General features: G+C 42.2%; 1 protein-coding gene across 3 annotated transcripts in view; it reads left to right on the top strand.

Moving 5' to 3' along the window:
- The window catches only part of VMP1 (vacuole membrane protein 1), a 62140-nt gene that overhangs the window by 8099 nt on the left and 34351 nt on the right, over positions 1–19690 (top strand). For all 3 annotated transcript variants that reach the window (XM_059866358.1, XM_059866359.1, XM_059866361.1), the window contains 4 exons: positions 1589–1724; positions 4001–4091; positions 5553–5663; positions 16836–17003. In XM_059866358.1, the coding sequence (XP_059722341.1) occupies positions 1589–1724; positions 4001–4091; positions 5553–5663; positions 16836–17003 (506 nt within the window). The remainder of the gene's footprint in view (positions 1–1588; positions 1725–4000; positions 4092–5552; positions 5664–16835; positions 17004–19690) is intronic.

Here is a 19690-nt window from a genome sequence, read left to right on the forward strand (position 1 = left end):
GACCTTTTACTAAAAACAAGGTCATAAAAACAAGGTTGAAACATTTTTATTACACGTATTAAATGAAAAAGATTAACTGCATGTTTGTATGTATGGAACAAATTAAAGCCTTTTACTTAAAGTCTTAAATCATTCTGTAACTCTGAGGGAATGTGGATGTTCTTCAGTATTTGCCAGGATTTCTGTTAGTTCATCTTAAGCAGCTGATTTTACAGCTAAGGAATACAGAATTAAGTGGGCTGTGTGACTAATGAGAGCTGCAATTTCTGGGTAAATATCAGCATCTGATAAGGCAAAAGGGTTCAGTTACTGGAGTAAGACTGAAATAATACATCTTGGGTTCCAATATGCTGGAGATCAGATTAGATTAATATTTTAAATGCAACAGCTTTTTAAACATCTAAAATTTATGAATATTATTACAATGCAAAATAGAATAGATGTGTTGTGACTGTGCAGTAAGTGGTGTTTAAACAAGTTTGGTGTCTGTTTGGATACAAGTGTATTTTTTCATTTTTAAAAATTTAAAAATTATTACTGTTTATTAGCTTGGCAACCTTCGAACAAGCCATTCTCCTCCAAAAAACCAGCTCAGGTTTGGGGTTTTATTCATCTTATTGTGAGCAGAAATAACACCTTGATTAGAAAAGCCTTGTTGTGAGCAGAAATAACACCTTGATTAGAAAAGCCTTGTTGTGAGCAGAAATAACACCTTGATTAGAAAAGCCTTGTTGTGAGCAGAAATAACACCTTGATTAGAAAAGCCTTGTTGTGAGCAGGGCCTGGGCTGGGTGTGAGCTCAGTGCCAGGCAGGGCTGTGCTCCAAAAGCAGCTCCTTTCCAGGAGAGGAGTCTGGGAGAGGCTGGCCAGGCTCCTGCCTGGGAGGGCAGGTGCTCCTATCCAGTTACACCAGGTAATTCCATCCTCTGGAAGTGGGAGCTGGGAATAGCTCTGCTGGAGAAGCACCAGCTCAGAGGTTCAGAGGGAAATGTCCCTGCAGCAGGTGCTGAGGTCACATCTGACCTGGGGCCTGGCTGCTTTCAGCTCCTCGGGCAGTGCCCTGCACAAAGGCTGCTGGGAGTGCCAGGGGGACAAACCCCTGCATTCCCTGCATGTCACCTCATTCCCAAGGCATGGCAGCAAATGCTGTGGGATCAGGAGAAAAGATGACTGAGAGCTCATGTTGCCTTGATTTTTTTTAAGATTTTTTTTAAGCCTTCTGATGTTTACATTTTTGTAACAAACTTTTTTACACACTTTTTGTAAATAACTTATTTTGCATTCTTTTATAAAATAAGAAATTTAATAGACTGTTAGTTTGTACAGTGTCGTTGGAGAAGTGGCACTTTCACCTTCCAATCCACTGTCACTTTTAAAAAACTATAAATGTTAAAGTCAGAAAATAAACTCCCCTTTTCTTCACCTTAAGAGCAGCAGAGTGTACGCTCGTGTTATTTCATGTCCTATAGCGACAGCTCACATTAGCTTCCTGACAAATTTTAAAAAATCAGTGTATTTTTGGGTGGGACAGCAGCTGACCTGCCAGCCTGTGCTTTTACAGATTTTTTTTTTTCCTTTTCATTTGCAGATTCCTCGATGTTGAGTGAGCGGAAGCGAAGGGAGCGAGAGGAGAGGTTGAATATTGTGCTGTGGAAAAAACCGCTTGTTACCTTGCAGTATTTTTGCCTGGAAACTCTAATAAACTTGAAGGAATGGACCATAAAGTAAAGATCATTTCTTTAACTTCTACTAAGAGTTCTGGGCAAACCCATGCTCTGATTCAGTAGGTCATTCTGACATCTCACTTTCCCTGATGATTGACAACTTGAAAACTGTTTTTTTCAGAGAACATGTGTATTTCTGTCCCTTAAAGGTGGCTGCTGGAGCATCCCACACTTGTAGCTGTGCTCTCAGATCTTCTGCCTAAATTACATAAGTGCAGCAAGGTGCTTGGGAGAGCAAATGGCAAACTGCCTTTCTCAAGAGTTGAATATTCCAGTTTGAAAGGGTGGGACAGGGTTTAAGGATCCTCAAGGCAAAGGGATGTTGTGCTTTTGGCTGCAGTGTTAGCACTGACCTACTCATGCAGGTGTTGGTGTCACTGAGTAATCTTCAAACAGCTCAGCCAGGGCAGAGATCAGGGCTCTCTGGAGCTTGCAGTGATGTTTATGGTGCTGTAAAGAGGACTTTGCTTCTCTGTGGCCCTTTTACAGCAGGAAATGATTTATTAAAGCACTTTCCTTGAGTGTTATTTTCACACTGGATAAAACCAGCTTTTATTCCAGTGAGAGAATTTGTGAGGAGCAGTCCTGCCATTCCCTGCTAGTGCTGGAAATGCAGAGCCAGTTCTTAAGGCACAAGGCCCAGGGGTTTAGGTTGCCAAAACATGAGTGTAATCTGCAGTGAAAATGCCAGGAGTAGCAGCCATCCAGTGCTTGTGTTGGTAACTGGGCTCTGTTGTGCTTGGGACTGAGTTTACAAAGCCTTTCCCAGTCAGGAGACAGGATCTAATGTTACCTTGGGTGACTCCAGCTGTGTGGCTGCTCCTCTGCAGCCTGAGCTGAGCCTGCTGCTCAGGGCTCTGCTCACTGCTCTGGGCTAGCCTGGAGGTGCTGGCAGTCCAGATTCACTGACAGTTTCCATTTGCTTTTGAACTTGCTGGTATGAAAAATACCAGGTTTATCCTGTGTAGTCTTAATTCCCTTTTACACCCCACACCCCCAAAAAAATTGAATCCCCCAAGCCTATTTATTTTATTGTGTGCATTCTTTCAACTACCATTAGGAGTTGTCTCTGAGAACTGTTTTACTGGGTCTGACATCTGTAATTTCTGACAATAGCCAAGCATTTATTTAAACTAAGCAGAAATAACATTTGAGGATTTATTTTAAGACCTCAAATCTTATTTGGCTTCCTAGACATCCAATATTGTTACAGATAGCACTTGCCTCCTCTGCTGAGCAGCACATTCAGTTGTCTGGCACTCCCCTGACAGAATCTTTACAGAAAATAACCCTGACTATTACAAGCTATTAAGCTGAGACCTCAGATTGACTCTTAATGATCTCCTGTGTTCCATTGCATAAATTGTGTTTTGAATGACAATCATTTGAAAATTCAATTGTCATACTAATGTAAGCAGCACTAACTTTAATTTTAAAATGTTTTGAGTGCTCTTTTCAGTTTGCTTAATATGAAATATTTGTGACTGTTTTCCTGTATTATGCCTCACATTTCTATCTTTCTGTCTAATTAGATAAGTTATGTTTATAGTTTGCTATTTTAGGTGATGCTAGCACTTGCTTTTTTTTTTTTTCATAGCATTAGGTGACAATATAGTAGTGCTTTCTGGAAAATAATAAAGGTATTTGCTAATCTACTGTGTGTGGCCACATACACATCAAGCAGGAAAAAAAAAAGAATAAAACCAAACATGCTCAAAAATTATTTGGTAGCAAATTACTTTGGAAAGCACTTTTCTCCATTTATTCACCTAATGCTTCAGAGTTATCTAAAACATATTTATTAAATTACAAGAAATTAATTTTAATAGATAAGGGGAAGCATAATAATGTAAGGATTTGTTCCTGTGACTGTCACTGTGGTTCTGCCCAGCAGCACAGTTGGAAATCTGAATTCACCCAGCTCGTCCTTGCCCAGGGCCTGCTTTGCTCCGTGCTTGGCCACAGCTGCTGCTCAGGGCCTGGGTCTGATTCTTGGCTCCAGAAGCTGAATTGTTTTCAGCTTGTGTTTGTTTTTAGTCAGTTACTTTGTTTTTCTTTATTAAAAAAAGTAAAATGAGTGGCTGAACTTTGATCTCGCTTGCCAGTGACGCGGAGATTTTTCCCTAAAGAGTAAAGGCTCCCCAGATATTTTCTTGGGAGGTTCACACTGCTGCCATTGTCCCTGCTGAGCACACCCCCAGTCCCCAGAGGTAACTGAGTTACTCTGAAGTGCATGTTTAATGATGAAAATCCCTAATTTGCCATTTGTCTTTAAGATTGTGGCGGCGGCGAGGGGTCCTGGCGTGCGTGTTGCTGGCACTGGCAGTGCTCACAGCCCTGTACTACATCGAGGGAGCACATCAACAGGTACCACCTCTGCTCCCCTGGCTCCCACTCCCTCCCTGGGCTGGGAATTGAATGAATCCTGCTGCCATCTCCATGAATTTCTAATGGATCTTTTGAGCTGCTCTCTAAGGTTTTGTTTCTGAAGTCGTGACTGCTCTGTTGGTGTGCAGGAGTTGTGCTCCAGAGGTGGGGAGGGATGAGCTGTGGCATTTGATCTGTTCTGGTGGATCTGGAGGTGTCTCATCTGCTCCTGAGTGAAGCACACCTCGGGTGCTGCAGCACTCCTTCACAGCTGCTGTCAGCAAGGTTTTAATGGTGGTGGGAGCTCTTGAGGGGAAGTGTTACCCTGAGTCATGGCAGAGCTTCGTGCTTCCCAAGAAATTATTCTTGTGTTGCTGTGGAAGGTCTGCCCAGCTAGGACAGGCACACACAGAGATGTAAAATGGTTTTGTGTTTCAGATCTGTTCTGTGGTGTGAACACAAAGCCTGGTGCTTTTGCAGTACTGGAAGTGTCAGACATGGCTTAAGCTTAGTGATGGTGCTGTCTGCTCCTTTCCCTTCCCCATTTCTCTTGGAGTTTCAGATTTTCCTAGAGGACAGGGAGCCCTTTTAAAAACCAATTCCAGCTGCTGTCACAGCTCTGAAATGAGCAGGTTCCCAATTCCAGACTTGCTTCGATCCCTCCTGCTGGGGTGTGGCACTGCCTGCCTGAGGGATCTGCACTTCTGGAACCCAAGTCCTGACTGCCCAGGTTTCCTGGAGCCTGCTGGAAGAAACCTGATCCTCTGGGCCTGCTGAGGGCAGTGTCACCCTCAGGTGACAGCCAGTACAGGAGCTCCCTGTTAAGGAGCTGTCAGCCATGTGCACTTGGCATTTTCAGGATGTTTTTGTGCCCTGGCAAGTTGGAGCCTGGATAAGAATGGTGTAAACTTCACCTTGGTGCTGTTGGTCCATGGATGGTGTAAAATAGTGTCCAGAACTTGCTGTGCCTTTCCCACATCCCCTCATGGGTACATCACACAACCAGCATTTTAATGTTTTCTTAAAAGTGACAAACCTGCTCCAAGATGCAACATCCAGCAGGCTCACTGGGAGTGCAGCTGATTTTATTCCTTTCTTTAAACTGTTCAGACAATTCCCTGAGCTGCCTGGGCTCTGCTTGACACTGTCTGGGGCTTGCTCCTCGTGGGCCTGTTCTGGATTTCAACCTCCTACTATTGAACCTGAATTTCCATCTATCTCCTTGGAAACTTGCTGATTCCAAAAAGTGTTTGTTTTTTTTTTTTTTTTTTTCTTTTGGAAGTGCAGTTTCCTCTATATGTCTGTGCTGTTACTGAAATAAATTGCAAATAGAAGTATTTAGGAGTCTGTTTCAGTTATTATAATCCAGATAAATGTCTGTGTTAGCTTGTAGGTTAATTTTCTCCCTTGGAGATTTCATCATTTATAATTTTTTTCTTTTTTGTGCCTTTCCTCGCTCAGTATGTGCGGTACATGGAGAAGAAGTTCTTCTGGTGTGCCTACTGGGTAGGATTGGGCATTCTGTCCTCTGTTGGGCTTGGAACAGGTCTCCACACCTTTCTGCTCTACTTGGTAAGGATATTTCCACACCATGTCCTTTTGGAATTGAGTACTTTAATTGTTGCATATTTTAAAATCAATGAATAAATGATTTTCTGCAAGGTCTCAATATTAAGTACATCTAAAGTTGGTGCTCTGGAGAATGCTGTTCATGTTCTACACTGAATCACCTTGTTCTGTAGTTTGTAAGCTCTGTGTTTGTTGAACTGTGGCTATTGGCCTGCTGTTGGTTAATCCTCACTTTGAAACAATGAGCCAAATCTGCCAGCTCTATCCTCTAATCTCCTCATTTGAATGAAGCCTGTCCTACTGTGTGCAGCTCAAGTGTTTCCATTTAAAATTTTTCAGAGTATTTTTTTAGTAGCTTAAAATGATCATTTTTCTGACTAAAGCCACCAAACAGGCAGCTGGTTTAAAGTTCAGTCTGTATTAATTTTGCTTTGAAAATAATAGCAAGAACGATGTTTTTCTATGAAGATAAAATATGAAAATTTGCATGATGTTGTTTATCTCAGTGTAGCTATGAAAGTCAGGGAAATGTTTGGGTGTGTTTTGCTTTTGGCCATTGGATTAGTTCCTGGGTTATGAAACCACTGTCCTGGATTCAAGAAAAGGATTCATGGCCACAAAATAATTAAAACCAGTTCAAGCAACAAATGTCATCTTGTATTTGGAACCATTACAGATGTTTACTTTCAGAGCTGCTTTAATCATTAACAATAACACACCAAACACTACAGGAAACTCCTGCCTCTCCCCCCAGCAGGGCAGTGCCTGGCAGAGGGGATGGCATGGGATGAGCAGCCTCAGGATTGCTCTGAGTGTGCTCCTGTCCTAAAGCTTGTGGAAAGAATTCCTGCTAAACAGAACCAAGTTTGTGCATTGAGCACTGTCAGACCCCAGGCCACTCCAAAATGATTTTGGCACATGAAATCCTCCTAAGACAGCACCACTTCTTTTCTTAAGGGAGGTGGAACCTTTCTTTTATTCTGTATTTAAATAAAAAAAAAAAAATCAAAGTTCTGAATTCCTTCAGTGTAGAAAAAATAAATTCCATAATACATCACTTTGATTATCCTGTGGGATATGTGAACCTCATGGAGGTACTTAGGCCTTGACCTGAGCTGACACTGAAATCATTTATAGGAAATTCAACTTCTCAGTTGGTTTATCAGTATAACTTATGGTGGGTGTTTGGGAGGTTCACAGCCTTCCAAAGATTACAGGGATGTGTCACCCAGGGAAAGAAATTGAGTTTAATGTTGGTAGGGAAGGTATTTATTTGGAACATAAAAGGGAAGGCTTCACATAACTTTTTGGGGGGGAACAACTCATTAGATTACACAGAGTAATTAGAAGGTGGTTGTAGAGTAAAATGTAATAAAAATGTACCATCAACATCTAAAGTGTAAATACTGCAGGAGAAATACTGGTTTGCTTTAAATACATGAGGCAGATAAGCATGTTCCTGTTTCACTGAGGGGATTCCGTGAAGGCAGTGAGTGCAGGAACAACGAGAAGCCAGGATTTGTTTCCTTTTTTTTCCTGAGCAAGATTTAGTGATTAGCATGGTCTGCTCAGGTCAATTAACACCTTCTGGGCACTGCCTGAGCATCTCCTGGTTTACTCCTCGGTGGAAGCCACGCGGTTGTTGCCACTAGATGGCAGAGGGGGTGTAAAAACAGCAGCTCCTGACCCGAACAAACCGTGTTTGAACTGCTAATATTCTTATCACTGCAGCTGTAGCAGCAAGGTGCACATGGAATATGTTATCACTGTAGTAAAACAGTGCTTGGGATCTGCTCAGCCTGAGAGGGAACAAGGAGTGCTCACCCCAGGCTGCTGCTGCAGCTTTTAGGGGAGAACTCCTTCAGAGTGGTGTTCTGGATTTAACCCATCTGCAAACAATGCACTTAGAAGCTCCAGCTCTCAAAGGGAGGAGTTGTAACTATTTTGCTCTGTTAATTGTACAGCAGTTCCCTCTAAAAGTAGAAATACGACACGTTAAGTGGGGCTCTCAATATTAACTTCTGCATTACCATTGATCTACTTTTCATGTTCCATACACTTTAATTATATTTCTTCATAATGGTGAAACTTATTCTTCTGTTGGCTCAAAGAAACGAAAAGTTACAAAACAAATCCTCCCCTGCTTTAGTGCCTGGATTTGCTGGCAATAGAGAACAGACCCAGTAAGTGCTTTCAAATTGCTTTTAATTAATTGCTCATTTTAAAGCTGTATGTACAAGGAGATTGTTGGGAATGCAATTACATGCTGGGAGAACAATGCCCTTGGGCCCACCCATGTGGTGCTGAGCTCTGCTGGGACTTGCAGCCCTGGCTGTGCCACTGAGGGCACGTGGAGGAATTGATGGCATGTAGGCACCTGCTCAGGCTCCTTCAGCTGTCACACAGGTGCATCTCAATTAAATACTCTGGATTAGCCATTTACTGCATATGGCCATTCCCAAGCACTGGGCAAGCTCTGGAAGTGGTTATGCAATGGCTGCAGGATATGAATGACTCTGATGTTTGCTTTCCCTGGCCTGCTTAGCTGTTTTTGCAGTGTTGAAAACTGTCATTTGTCTGGATCCTTCAGAGCATCTCTCACCAGCTGCTTTTTGGAGCTGCATGCCGGTGCCAGGAGAGATCCCAGGGTTAGCTGAGAAGAGAGTACTTGGAAATTGCTAAAAGTAGAATTTCAAGCAGCCTCAGTGTGGGAGGGGTGTTGCTGCCTCAGGATCATTTCAGTTCACATCTGATTTGGGATTTTTTTTTGGTCACAATCTTTGGTGCAAGAGAGACAGGTCAAGTGTGTCAATTTGATACCAGGCTTTTAATTGCTGTTCCTGTGATTGGAGAGCTTTCCATATGTGAGAGAGGGCCTGAACATTGTCTTAAGTATCAATTCCTAGTTTAATACTGCCTCCTTGTTTGCTGCCAGCACTGGATGTAAAATCTGACATGGCTTTTTGGGAAACAATTCTTGTGCTGCACTTGGCACAGAGCAGATCTTTAACACAGGAACAGGGAAGCAGGCCACTCTTCCAAGAATCCTTTCCATTCTGACACTTTCAAAACAAGCCTGCTGGCTTATTTTCCTGAAGCCCATTAAAGGTTTTTCACAGTTCTTTAAAAACAACCCTTAAAAATAGGAATCATGATGTGGTTCTGTAGGAAATAAAACTATTATGATTAATGACTCCAAATACTGGTTTTAGCAGTACATGGCTTTTTCCTCCGTCCTGAGATGTTTTCTGTTGGTGGTAGATTAAAATACAAACAGCATGAATCACCTCATTACCAGCAGAGGATGGCTGAGGGTAACCCACGAGGAATTTTTGGTGTTTGTACATCTCTGAGAGATCTTTGCTGCTGAAAATGAATGAATGAGGTGGCGGCGCCGGAGGGCTCCGAGCAGGGCGCAGGAGCTGCAGTGCTGGCTTGGGATCATGGCTGAGGCCATCCCCACCCAACGCTTGCCTCGTGCTTTGGTTTCACTTCAGCTCTGAAAAACGGATTTTTGTCAAAGATGTGGCCAAAAAAAACGTGCTTAAAACGAGTGCTTGAGGGCGGGGTAAGTCCCCTGTCCCTGGGGAAGTGAAATCCCTGAGGGGATGAATGGCACCGAATTCCTCACCCCTCCAAGCTCTGAGCCCTGGCTGTTTGCATTGTTGGTGTTTTTGGTGCTTAAATGTGGATTTTGTTTGCCATGGGGGGGCAACTGCTGAGGGGGTTCATTTTGATTTAACTGCTGAGGGGGTTCATTTTGATTTTGCTGTTGAGGGGGTTCATTTTGATTTAGCTGCTGAGGGGATTCATTTTGATTTAGCTGCTGAGGGGGTTCATTTCTATTTAACTGCTGAGGGGGTACATTTTTAACTGTGGGGGGGTACATTTCTATTTAACTGTGAGGGGGTACATTTCTATTTAAGTGCTGAGGGGGTACATTTTTATTTAAGTGCTGAGGGGGTTTGTGCTGGTGGCCAGGCCCTGGGCGAGCACAAACAGGAAATGTGAGGTACAATAGCAATGGTTGTGCCGAGGTCCAGCCCGGATATTTCAGCTCTGGAATATGTGGGTTTGTCAGGAATTCTTACAGTGCTGCTCGGCAGCAGAGTGGAAGAGGGCACAGCAAAAAAATAAAGAGCAGAAATGTGCCTTTAAAGAGAAAAGCGAGTCAGAAAGGCAGTGCCCTTATTGCCTGTGCTGCCCTGAGAGAGCAGGGCTGGGTTTGTCTGGTTTAAGGGCTCAGCATCTCACTTTCATTCTGAATTGGTTCCCCTCAGCCAGGGCTCACATTCTGGCCTCCCCAAACAGTCAGAGTTTGCAGCTGAAATGAGCCCTGTGTTGGCCCTACCCAAACTGGTTTAGGTTAGAATTTGAAGATTTAAAAGCCAGACACTTGTGCAATAATGAGTCCATTATCTTGGAAAAAAAGATGTTGGTGGTGTAAATAATTTAAAAAAAAACAAACCCACACAAATAAACGGTTTCCTGTCAGGACTACTAAAAGCTTTTTAAAGTCAAACCTAATTCCTTTTAGTTCTCTCATTCCAGGAGCTGAGCTTGTAAGAGGACTCATGATAAAAATTACTTAAGTCCCTTGTAAAAGAGAAACTCACAAAACAGGACTTACTCCACTTTTATGAAGTAGACAGAATAATTTAGAAACCCACACAACTTATTCTCTTTTTTTTTTTTTTCTCCATTTACTTCCTTGTGACTAACACAGGAGTATTTTCATAGTAATTATCAGCTTCAGGAGAGGTTTTGCTCTTTCCACGCAGATCGTTCAAAACTATTGTGAGTAACCCAGAAAATGATGGTTCTGTATGTAAAGGAAAAAGTGAGAAACAAAGGCTGAGCTCAGCCAGGTGGGAGGTGCAGCAGTGCTCCCCTTCCCAGCGCTGAATTCTTCTTGTGAAGTGAGGTGTTCATTTCCAGCCCTCTCTGTTCTCCAGTTCACACATCAGCTTGCAAGCCTAAAACAAAGGAAATAAAAAAGGGCTCTGTCTAATACCTGTGCTCACGTTACTGCTGTTGAATTGCTGAGGTGGTTGAAAGAAAAATACACGGAGGGTGCAGAAGGCAGAAATCAATTCTAAAATAAGTTGAAATGGAGCCTGTTTGTGTGAGGGTCGTTTTTGTCTCTTACTCTGTCATTTGTTTCTTTCCTGTCTTTAAACTACTTCCTCCAGCTGTCCTAAGCTTTCTACAACGAACTGAAATATCCTGGAATATGTGAATCAACATAAAACTTGTTAAAAAATCACTTCTGCAATTATCTCCTCAGAAACTCCTGCTTGCAGCACACCTGGGCTCTGTTCTGTATGAAACTGCAGCATTGATCTTAATAACACACTGATGAACTGGGAGGGTGTGCTGAATTAACTGGACACTGCTGCTAAATCAGTTGTGCAATCTGGGTGTTCCTTAAATCTTCTGGTGGCTCGCTTGCATTTTAAAAATCTGAGGTGAAAAGTGGTGTTTTCAAGGAGAAAAACGTTCGTTTCAAGTCTTGGTCCCCCTGCGTGCTCCTGTTGTTGTGTCAGATGCCTGTGGATACCTACAGAGAGTAAACCCAGCACTGGTGCCTTAGGTCAGGCTGTGCCAGAACAGTCCCGGGGTGCTGGAGGAGTTAATGGGATGCTGGAGGAGTTAATGGGACGGTGGCTGCACCCTTTTCTTCCCCCTGAAGGTTGATGGACTTTACCTTTTAGAAGCTGACACCGTTTTCATTATCTGCTCTCCACTTCCTCAACGTTTGTTCTGTCAGAATTCTGCTGGGAGGGCACATTGTGCTTTCTCCTCATTTGTTCCCTTGCAGTTTCTAAGTTTTTTTTGGGTGTTTTTTTATGCACAGCCTGAACTTTATACCTTTCATGTCCTGCTTCCTGGAGCAGGTTGAAAATAATGATAATTGTGCAGAGCGATCTCTAATTGGAGATTCTAAAGCCAATCACCACTGCTGGTGGCAGTTTGAATAAATGCTGAGGTTTACTCTTTAGAAATGAGGGGGTGGCTAGGGAAGGGCAAGGAGAAAACACTGACAGAGTATTTTATGATTTTATTAATGATTTTCTGTCAGCAGCAGCAGATCAACTTGAACTCTTGCAATTGTGCCTCCCCCTGACGTGAGTCTATTTGTTTCTATAGAAAGTAATGAAAGGGCAGCCTTAAAAAAATCTGCTTTTCATGTTACTCTTTAGAGCAGCACCATGGCCCTTTACACAGACACTGGTGCCATGTGCTGCTCCCTCAGTGGCTCTTGTTTAGTCAAATTCAGAGGTTGTGGTGATCATTTGGAATTTCCATCAGCTCTGCACTCTGTGGCAAGGCTTGGCTGAAGTGGGAATAGAAACTTCATCACAGCCATGTGAGTGTAAAATTCATACACAGCTTGAAACTCTGAAGCTCTTCTAAACCCAGCCGTGACCACTGGATGGATGTTGGTGTCACTTGAGGATGCTCTAGGTACAGGATCCTCTGTCCCCAGCCCTGATTTCCAGCCAGCACCACATTCCAGACGTTATAAAACCATGAGACATTTTAATCTCATAGCACAGAGAGACAGACAAACTGCACATATTTACCAGCCACCTCCAGACCAACTTCTCCCTCCTAATCACAGAGCAGTTCTCTCTGTGGGTAGCTGTCCACTGCTCTCAGAGATAAAAAAGATGCTGTAAGTGTGGTGTGACTTTCTGGAGAGGTGTAGTGACTTCATGGATAAGTATGGGATGAGTCCTGGCCTGGGGCTCCACTCAGAGGAGGTTTCCCATGAGAAGCAAGCTTTTATTTTTCCAATTTATCTCCATCAAATGGCACCATGACTTGTTCCCCCCCTGTGCAAAGGCTGAGTCTTGAACCCAGTGTGAAGAGCAGTGTATCCATGGAGGAAAACAGATTTTTAGTGCATTAAGGTCAGCAAGGAGTTCAGGGTAATATTTTTCTTGCTGGCAGACATATCGCTTTTCTTTGAGAAATGTTTCTAAATTAAAGCCAGTCTAAAATTATATCTTCCCCAAAAATAAAAGGTTAAAATTAGATGTGGTTGTTCTTGTATCACTTGAGCAGCCTGGCTGTTCTGTGAAGGGCCATGTGAGAAACCAGCACTTGATGCAGGATTTGTTTGGAGCTTTAATTGACTTCCCAGTCCAGGTGCTCAGAATGATTAATAATGTGAAAATATGAATCATTTTTAATTGGATATTCGGTCAGTTTTCCTTATGGCAAAGACTTTCTGCTGTAAGAATTCTACAGATCAGCATGTTTTTAAGGATTTTAACTTGTGATTTTTTTTTTACATGTGGCTGCTGTCTCTTTCTACTTCCACAGATGAATTTCCAAAGATTTTTACTTTCCAGAAGTTTCATAATACATCACTTTAATTAACTTATTTCTGTGCCATTCCAACTTGGGTGCCTTCAGCCACTGGAATAAAACTCCTTTGAAGGCCTGTGAGTTCAAGAGTTCAAAGTTACCTTCTCTGAGACATCAGGGTAGTGCAGACAGGGATTTCTAAACTCCCCTGAACTGCTGTTGCTAAGAAATAGATTTATGTTGAGTTCATCTCGATGAGCAAATCCTGTCTTGTTTGATTTGCAAATGGTACAGATATTTCTAACACATCACATTCCGGCCTGACCACAGGCTCCTTCTGCTCCTCAGCAGTGGCAAGCAAATGTTTCTCACCCCAGTCAGCAGAATGCTTCTCAGTTTCTCCTCTTTAATCCTTTTTTAGTGCCTCCTGCAGCTTAAAGGGAAAAAAAAATCATTGGAAGAGGGTAAGGGAAAGACAGTTGTGTTCAGGATCTTGCATGCCTTGAGTTGTCCTGGTTTGGCCAGGAGCACATGTGAATTGCCTGGGATTTAGTGTTGGGTGTGATGGGGCTTGAAGCAGTTTTGTCCTTTTCAGAGGTAGAGCTGCAGTCACAGTCCAAGGGGGACATCTGAGAGGACTTCCCCAAGTGTTGAAACAAACTGAACTATTGCAGGGAGGCAAAGCACTCAGCAAAACACATTTCCTGCAGCCCCACACAGAGGAGGAGGAGGAGAGGGTGGAGGAGGGTTTATTTGTGAAGAGGATTAAAAAACTGGATGAGAATGAATCCTCCTGGTTGTAGAGTCAGGGCTTTTCCAAGGTGGCACCTCGAGCCTGTTTGAAGCTGGTCCCTGCTCCATTCAGAGTTAAACCATCACTAAACAGAAATGAACCCCCCCAGTCCTCCTGCTCTCCTCCCAGCCCTGGGCCTGTCCAGCCAAGCTTGTTTGGAGGTTTGGGGAGCTCCACAATCAGATGTTGGGGTGTTGCTGTGAGCCTGGCCTGGCACAGAGTCCCTGTGACCCCCAGGACACCCAGACACGGGAGGAGGACTCAGGACTGCTCTGCCTCCCTTGGCCTGGCTCCGCTTGCGTGCCTCACTTCATCCCTCTGAACAAACCATTTGCACTTTATTCCTCATTCCAGTTCAAATGTGGCTTCTGTGGCTTCCACCACTCCAACTTTTTTCCATTATAGAATTGTTTACATTGCTCTGGGAGAGTTCTGTTCCCTTGGCCTGGCCTTCAGGTGGCCCTTTGCAGCTGTTTGGTAAAATGGCTTTTTTTTTTATTTTTTCCATTGGCTACTCCCTGTGAAATTTTTCCTTTTGCAGACAATTGTTGAGACTGGGAGGGCTCTCAACAGGAGAGTTTGGAGGTTGTTCAGCCACTTGCAGGGTGGCAGCTCTGCTGGGAGAGGCTCCTGCAGCATCTCCACTTGGGCATTTTGTCCTTGTGTGCTCCCCTGGGATTTTAGGACCTGCTTTATCCTCCTTGAGTGCAATTTTGGGTGATGCTGAAGCCTTGCAAGGGCTGGGGGCTGCTTGTCTCTGCTGATAGTAGTGATAAAATTTGTCTCATGCTATTCCAAATAAGCTGCCTGCAGTTCCTCTGTGCTGTGGTGTGTATTCCAAATTTTGTGGAAGTGAAAGCCCCACCTCTGGATTCCCTATCTCACTGCCTTGGCCATGGCCTCAGGGAATGAGGGAATGAGGGAATGGTCATTTACAGCTCAAACGGGGAATTTCCTCCATGCAAAGCTTTCAGGGGAGTTTCACTGCAAATTTCTGCAGGTGAAAACCATTAATTTTAGGATGATGGCTTGAGACCTTTTTTTTTTTTTTTTTTTGTCCCAAGGTAGCTGTCAGGCCTAGGGAGGGACAAGCAGGGGATGGGATTAAATCCTCCAAGTTTCAGACTGAGAAAGGGTTCCCAGGTTTGCCATAAATGTACTTTACAGTTTTAGGGAGGTTTTCAAATCTCTTTGTATCTGCCCATGATGAGTGAAATAGAGAGATGTTATTTATTTAGTTCTGAAGCTGCTGTGGAGATGATGTTGCTACAGCTACCAAGAAGTTCATTGCCTGTAGGGCCTACAGAAATATGAATAATATAAATTATTACTCCTTGGTTCATTCTTCCAGTCTTTTTTCTCCCTTCCATATCAAAATCTCTCTTGTGTATCAATTTCTGGATCCCTTCTTTTTCAGTTTTATTTCACTGAACCTTTTTCTTCTCCTCAAGAGAGGCTGTGCCTCATTTATCATCTCACAGGTTTTGTATTTCTGCAATCCAAAATACACCCAAGCACTTGGAATGAGCCTCCTGTAAAGCAGCAAGGAATAAATAAAAGCATTTTCTTGCTCTCAGAGCAGCTTGTCCTTCACCAGTTGCACGCCAGAAGAATGGTTTTATTTGGAATTGTTTGCATGTGACAACAGTAGCTGCAGCTGCCATACAGAAAATATAACTGGTATTTTATTTCAACATTCTTAATTCACTGCCACTGGGAGTGCCAGTGTGGATGTCATTGCTCTGCAGTGGTGGTGAGTGAACCTCATCTCCCCAGCAAACCCTGGAGTGCTGGAGCTTCTCCTTTTGTGTGGGACCTGCGCTGGAATTTCACCCTTTAATGTGCAAATGAAGCTCTTGGGGCTGGATGTGTCCCTGCATTTCAAAGGGAGCTCTGGGAGCCTGGGCAGGGTTCAGCTCTCTCACACTTTCCCTCTGCTATGTCTAAATTCAGCTTTGATTTCTGGGGGTCTATCAAACTCCCTTATTGCTCTAATAAAATGAAAATAAATGAAGATTGCAGATAAAAACATCGATGAAAATTGCTGGCAATATTTCCCAGCACGATGTCAAAACCCATCAAATAATGAATAGCAGAATTAAGGTTTGTGTAATTTGTTCTGCACTTAAAGAAACTTTTACATTTATTTAAATGTGTGGGTTTACATCAAGACCTCATTTTAATGCAGTAATTTTATTTTTTTTCCCCCTCCCTCTTCCCTGGACAGTGTTTCCATGACCTTTGTTAAGTGATTGTTTTTAGCTACAATGTCTGGTGTTCAGATTGTTTGAATTGCTTCTCAATTCTTTTGTATTAAAAATAATGGCAATTCTTTCAGGTTTTTAAACTATGGAGCAGTTCATTTCTTGAATAGATTTTCATGCTCCTTTTATTTGGAGGTCTGTCTGAAAAAATCTTTCCCTGTAAGACAGAAACTAAAATTAATTCAGTTAAATGGCATTTAAATAATGTTTAAGTTTTGAATTACATTTCAAACCATTTTTTAGCAAAAAGCACTGAGGTCCCTTTCTTGTTTACTCAGAAAAAAACAGACACAAATTAAACAACTGGCTGTTGGAGAAAAATACAGAAGTTAAGAAAGTCTGCTGCAAAATGTCATTAAACCCAGTCATTAAAAAAATCAATATATAATTTAAATGCCTAATCCTCTAAAAGCAGCAGTAGGGAAAACACCTCCTCTAATAAAGCTGTAGGTCATAAATACCTTAAAGAGAACATTGTAAAATCGTTGAAAATTCCTGGTTTTTTAAAAAGGATTCTTATTTCTCTTTGACAGGCTTCTAAGTGGCAAGGCAAAAGCTGAAAGGCTCCCTAACATTTCAGTGGGTCAAAAGAAAGATTTCATGTTTTTAAAAGTAGCTCAACATTGTGATTCAGATGGTCTTAAAAAAACTCCAACCAACAAGAATTTTACCTAAATAACATTCTTTAAAGAGAGAAGCACTGAGTTTGAGCTTAGGGACAAATGTTGGGGATGGTGGTGGCTAATTTTAATTTTTATTCTAACTCACATAAAATACAATTGATTTTTTTTTCTTTTTCAGGGTCCACACATAGCCTCAGTCACTCTTGCTGCCTATGAATGTAACTCGGTGAATTTCCCTGAGCCTCCTTACCCCGATCAAATTATCTGCCCTGATGAGGAGACAGCTGAAGGCTCCATCTCCTTGTGGGCAATCATCTCAAAAGTCAGGCTGGAGGCCTGCATGTGGGTAAGGCTTGTTTCAAAACCTCCAATTTCTATTGGTGCCTTTAATTTCTGTGGCCAGCAATTGACAAATCTTCCTCAATTAGCAGAATAATGAAGCCCAAGGTAATGTGAGAAGTGAACCTTTTAACCCTGATCATTTTAATGCTTTTTAATAGGATATTCCTGGGATGTTTCTATCAGCTGCAGTTTCCTAAATACTGGAGAATCTGAAGGCTGTTGATGTAAAAAGTAAATTTTAGGAAGGGTGTCTGCAGCCCAGATGATCTGGCAGCTCTCAGGTCAAAGCAAGAAATAATTGCAATAATTTTGGGGCTGTAACACGAGTGAAGCTGCAGTTCCTCATCTGCAGGACTCAGGACCTCATCTCACAGCTTGTCCTGGACTGCAGCAGTAAATTGCATTTCATTAAAAAGTGTTATTTTCCATATTTTTACATATTTTAATAAAATATTTAACTTTTTAATTGAATTGAATTTAATTTAAAAGTGTTCTTTTCCACATTTTTACATATTTTATTTCTGTTTCTCTGCCTGCTTCCACTTTTCACTTAAAAGCTGAGCTGCTTTTCCTGTTTAAGTGAATCAGGGTCTTAGGAAACTCTGTCATTGGAACTTCCTTTCAGTTTTCCTCTTTTTTTTCTCTGCAGCTTCTTGTAGAAGTTTAATTTTTGGAGAATTTTGGTTGGCCAGACTGTTTTTTTTCATGACATGTAGATCATTTTGAATTGCAGTTTACACAGATGCATCTGCTGTGAACTACATGCCAAATTAACTTTATTTTGCTGCTGGCTTCCTGTCCTAGCTGGTGATTTAATTACTAAATTCTTGAGTTGTCCAACTCAAATGCAGAGAAAGGAAATTCTAAAACCAGTATCTGATGCCTGCCCTGGTATTTTTTAATATATAAGGCAAGTGGTCACTACAATTTCTTAAATAACAGCTGCTGTGTTAGTTACAAAAATTCCAGTCAGGCTGTGTGAGTTTAGTGACTAAAATCAAAATAGTAACAGAGAAAGTGGACTCACAGCCCTGTCAAAAAGCAAAGTACAGATTAAATTTGACTCTTAATGAAAGGCCAGAATTGTCTGACTGCTCAGTAAGCAGCTAATCACACAAATACTTACAAGACTATAAATATATCTAAGATTTGTTTTTATTTTCTTCCACATCCCCCTCTGCTGAAATCTGTTTAATAGAGACAAGCAATAAAAATGGCATTTACAGCTACGTTTCTAGGGTTGCAAAATAAAAATGCAGCTGAGGGTAAACATCTCTTGCTTCATCTGCAGCATGTAAAAACTGAGCTATGAGGAGAATTAAGCTCAGAAATGAGGGAGCAGAGTTGCAGCCTCTGGAATCTCGTGTCCTCCAGAGCAGCCATGGGGGAGAACAAGCAGTGCCTTCGTGGTCTGAGCTCCTTGGATTAGATTAGGGAAAGGACAAGGGAACAGGAACATTTGTATCCCACTTTTCCACCCTTTCCCCCCCTTTTTCAAGTTCCCTGTCAGCTACCTTTGCTCTGAACTCTGTCTCCTCTGGCTTTTCCCTGGGGAGCATCCTCTGTCCTCCCCTGGTGTCTCGTGTAATGTTATGCTTTCTTGGAATGTTTCTGAGTACATAAACATTGCTTGCTAATTTCCTGTAAGCCAAATCAAGTTGGCAATTGCTGCTGCTCTGGTTCCAGAGTGTTTCTTTTGTCCTAATTCCAGCTCACTTCTTATGGAAGCTGTGGAAGAGAGTTATTTTGGATTCTGTCACTCCTAAGCTCAATGTCCACTTAGCAAAGAGAAAGGTGACTTCCAGAAGAGGCTGATTTTTGCAGCTCACCCCAGGATGACTCTGCAGAGCTGTGGCTGTAAAGCTGCCCAGGCTGTGTGTGCTGTGGGGTGAAATGAGAGGATTTTTCTGCACAAGGGTCACCAAACCATCAGCAGCCAACTTCAGCTAGAGATTAAAATCATTGCTAGTGCCCAGCGTGGCAGTGATGGCTGATAATGAGTGTTACAAGGATTAAATCTCCCTGAGTTATTAGGTGGCATGAAAATGATGCTTTTTGCAATCCCTGTAAAAGTTGGCTGCAGCAGCCCTGGCCTGCACAAGGGCTCAGAAACAATCTCTTAGGTGAATGCCAGTTTTCACAGCCTCCCATCCCACAGGGACAAGGAATTCAATAGTGCCCTATATTTTTAATGTGTTGCAGCCTTTTTGGTTTTTTACAAGAAATAAGGGGAAAGAATAAAAATGTTTAATTGCTTGGGATTAGCAGAACAGGCTGCCTGTGTCCTGAGCAGGATCAAATCTGTTTAAAAGACTCTTTCTAGTGGAGTCATTTCCCAGTTTCCTTTTCTGAATGTAAAAGAATTTTGATTAGCATTTGCCTTTCCAGTTTGTTGTGAGTCCAAGGAATCTCCATGTAAAACTGGCATTCAGAGTTAAAGGGTGAAAATATCTAATGTTACAAAAAGCAGTTAAATAGTTACTGGTTTGGAGCCCTTAACTGCTGCTTTTGCTCTTTTTTTTTTTTTTTTTGCCTTTATGCACTTAAGGAACCTATCTCCAGCAGACATGAAATCATATGATTTTTGTTGCACTTCTGAAATGTTTTGTAATAATGAGCATGTGACTTATCCAATTTAAAGAAAGTTCATGTCCAGTACACACATGCAAACCTCTTCCTCAGTTCACAGAA

Source organism: Haemorhous mexicanus, chromosome 22 (assembly GCF_027477595.1).
Source record: "Haemorhous mexicanus isolate bHaeMex1 chromosome 22, bHaeMex1.pri, whole genome shotgun sequence".
NCBI lineage: Eukaryota > Metazoa > Chordata > Aves > Passeriformes > Fringillidae > Haemorhous > Haemorhous mexicanus.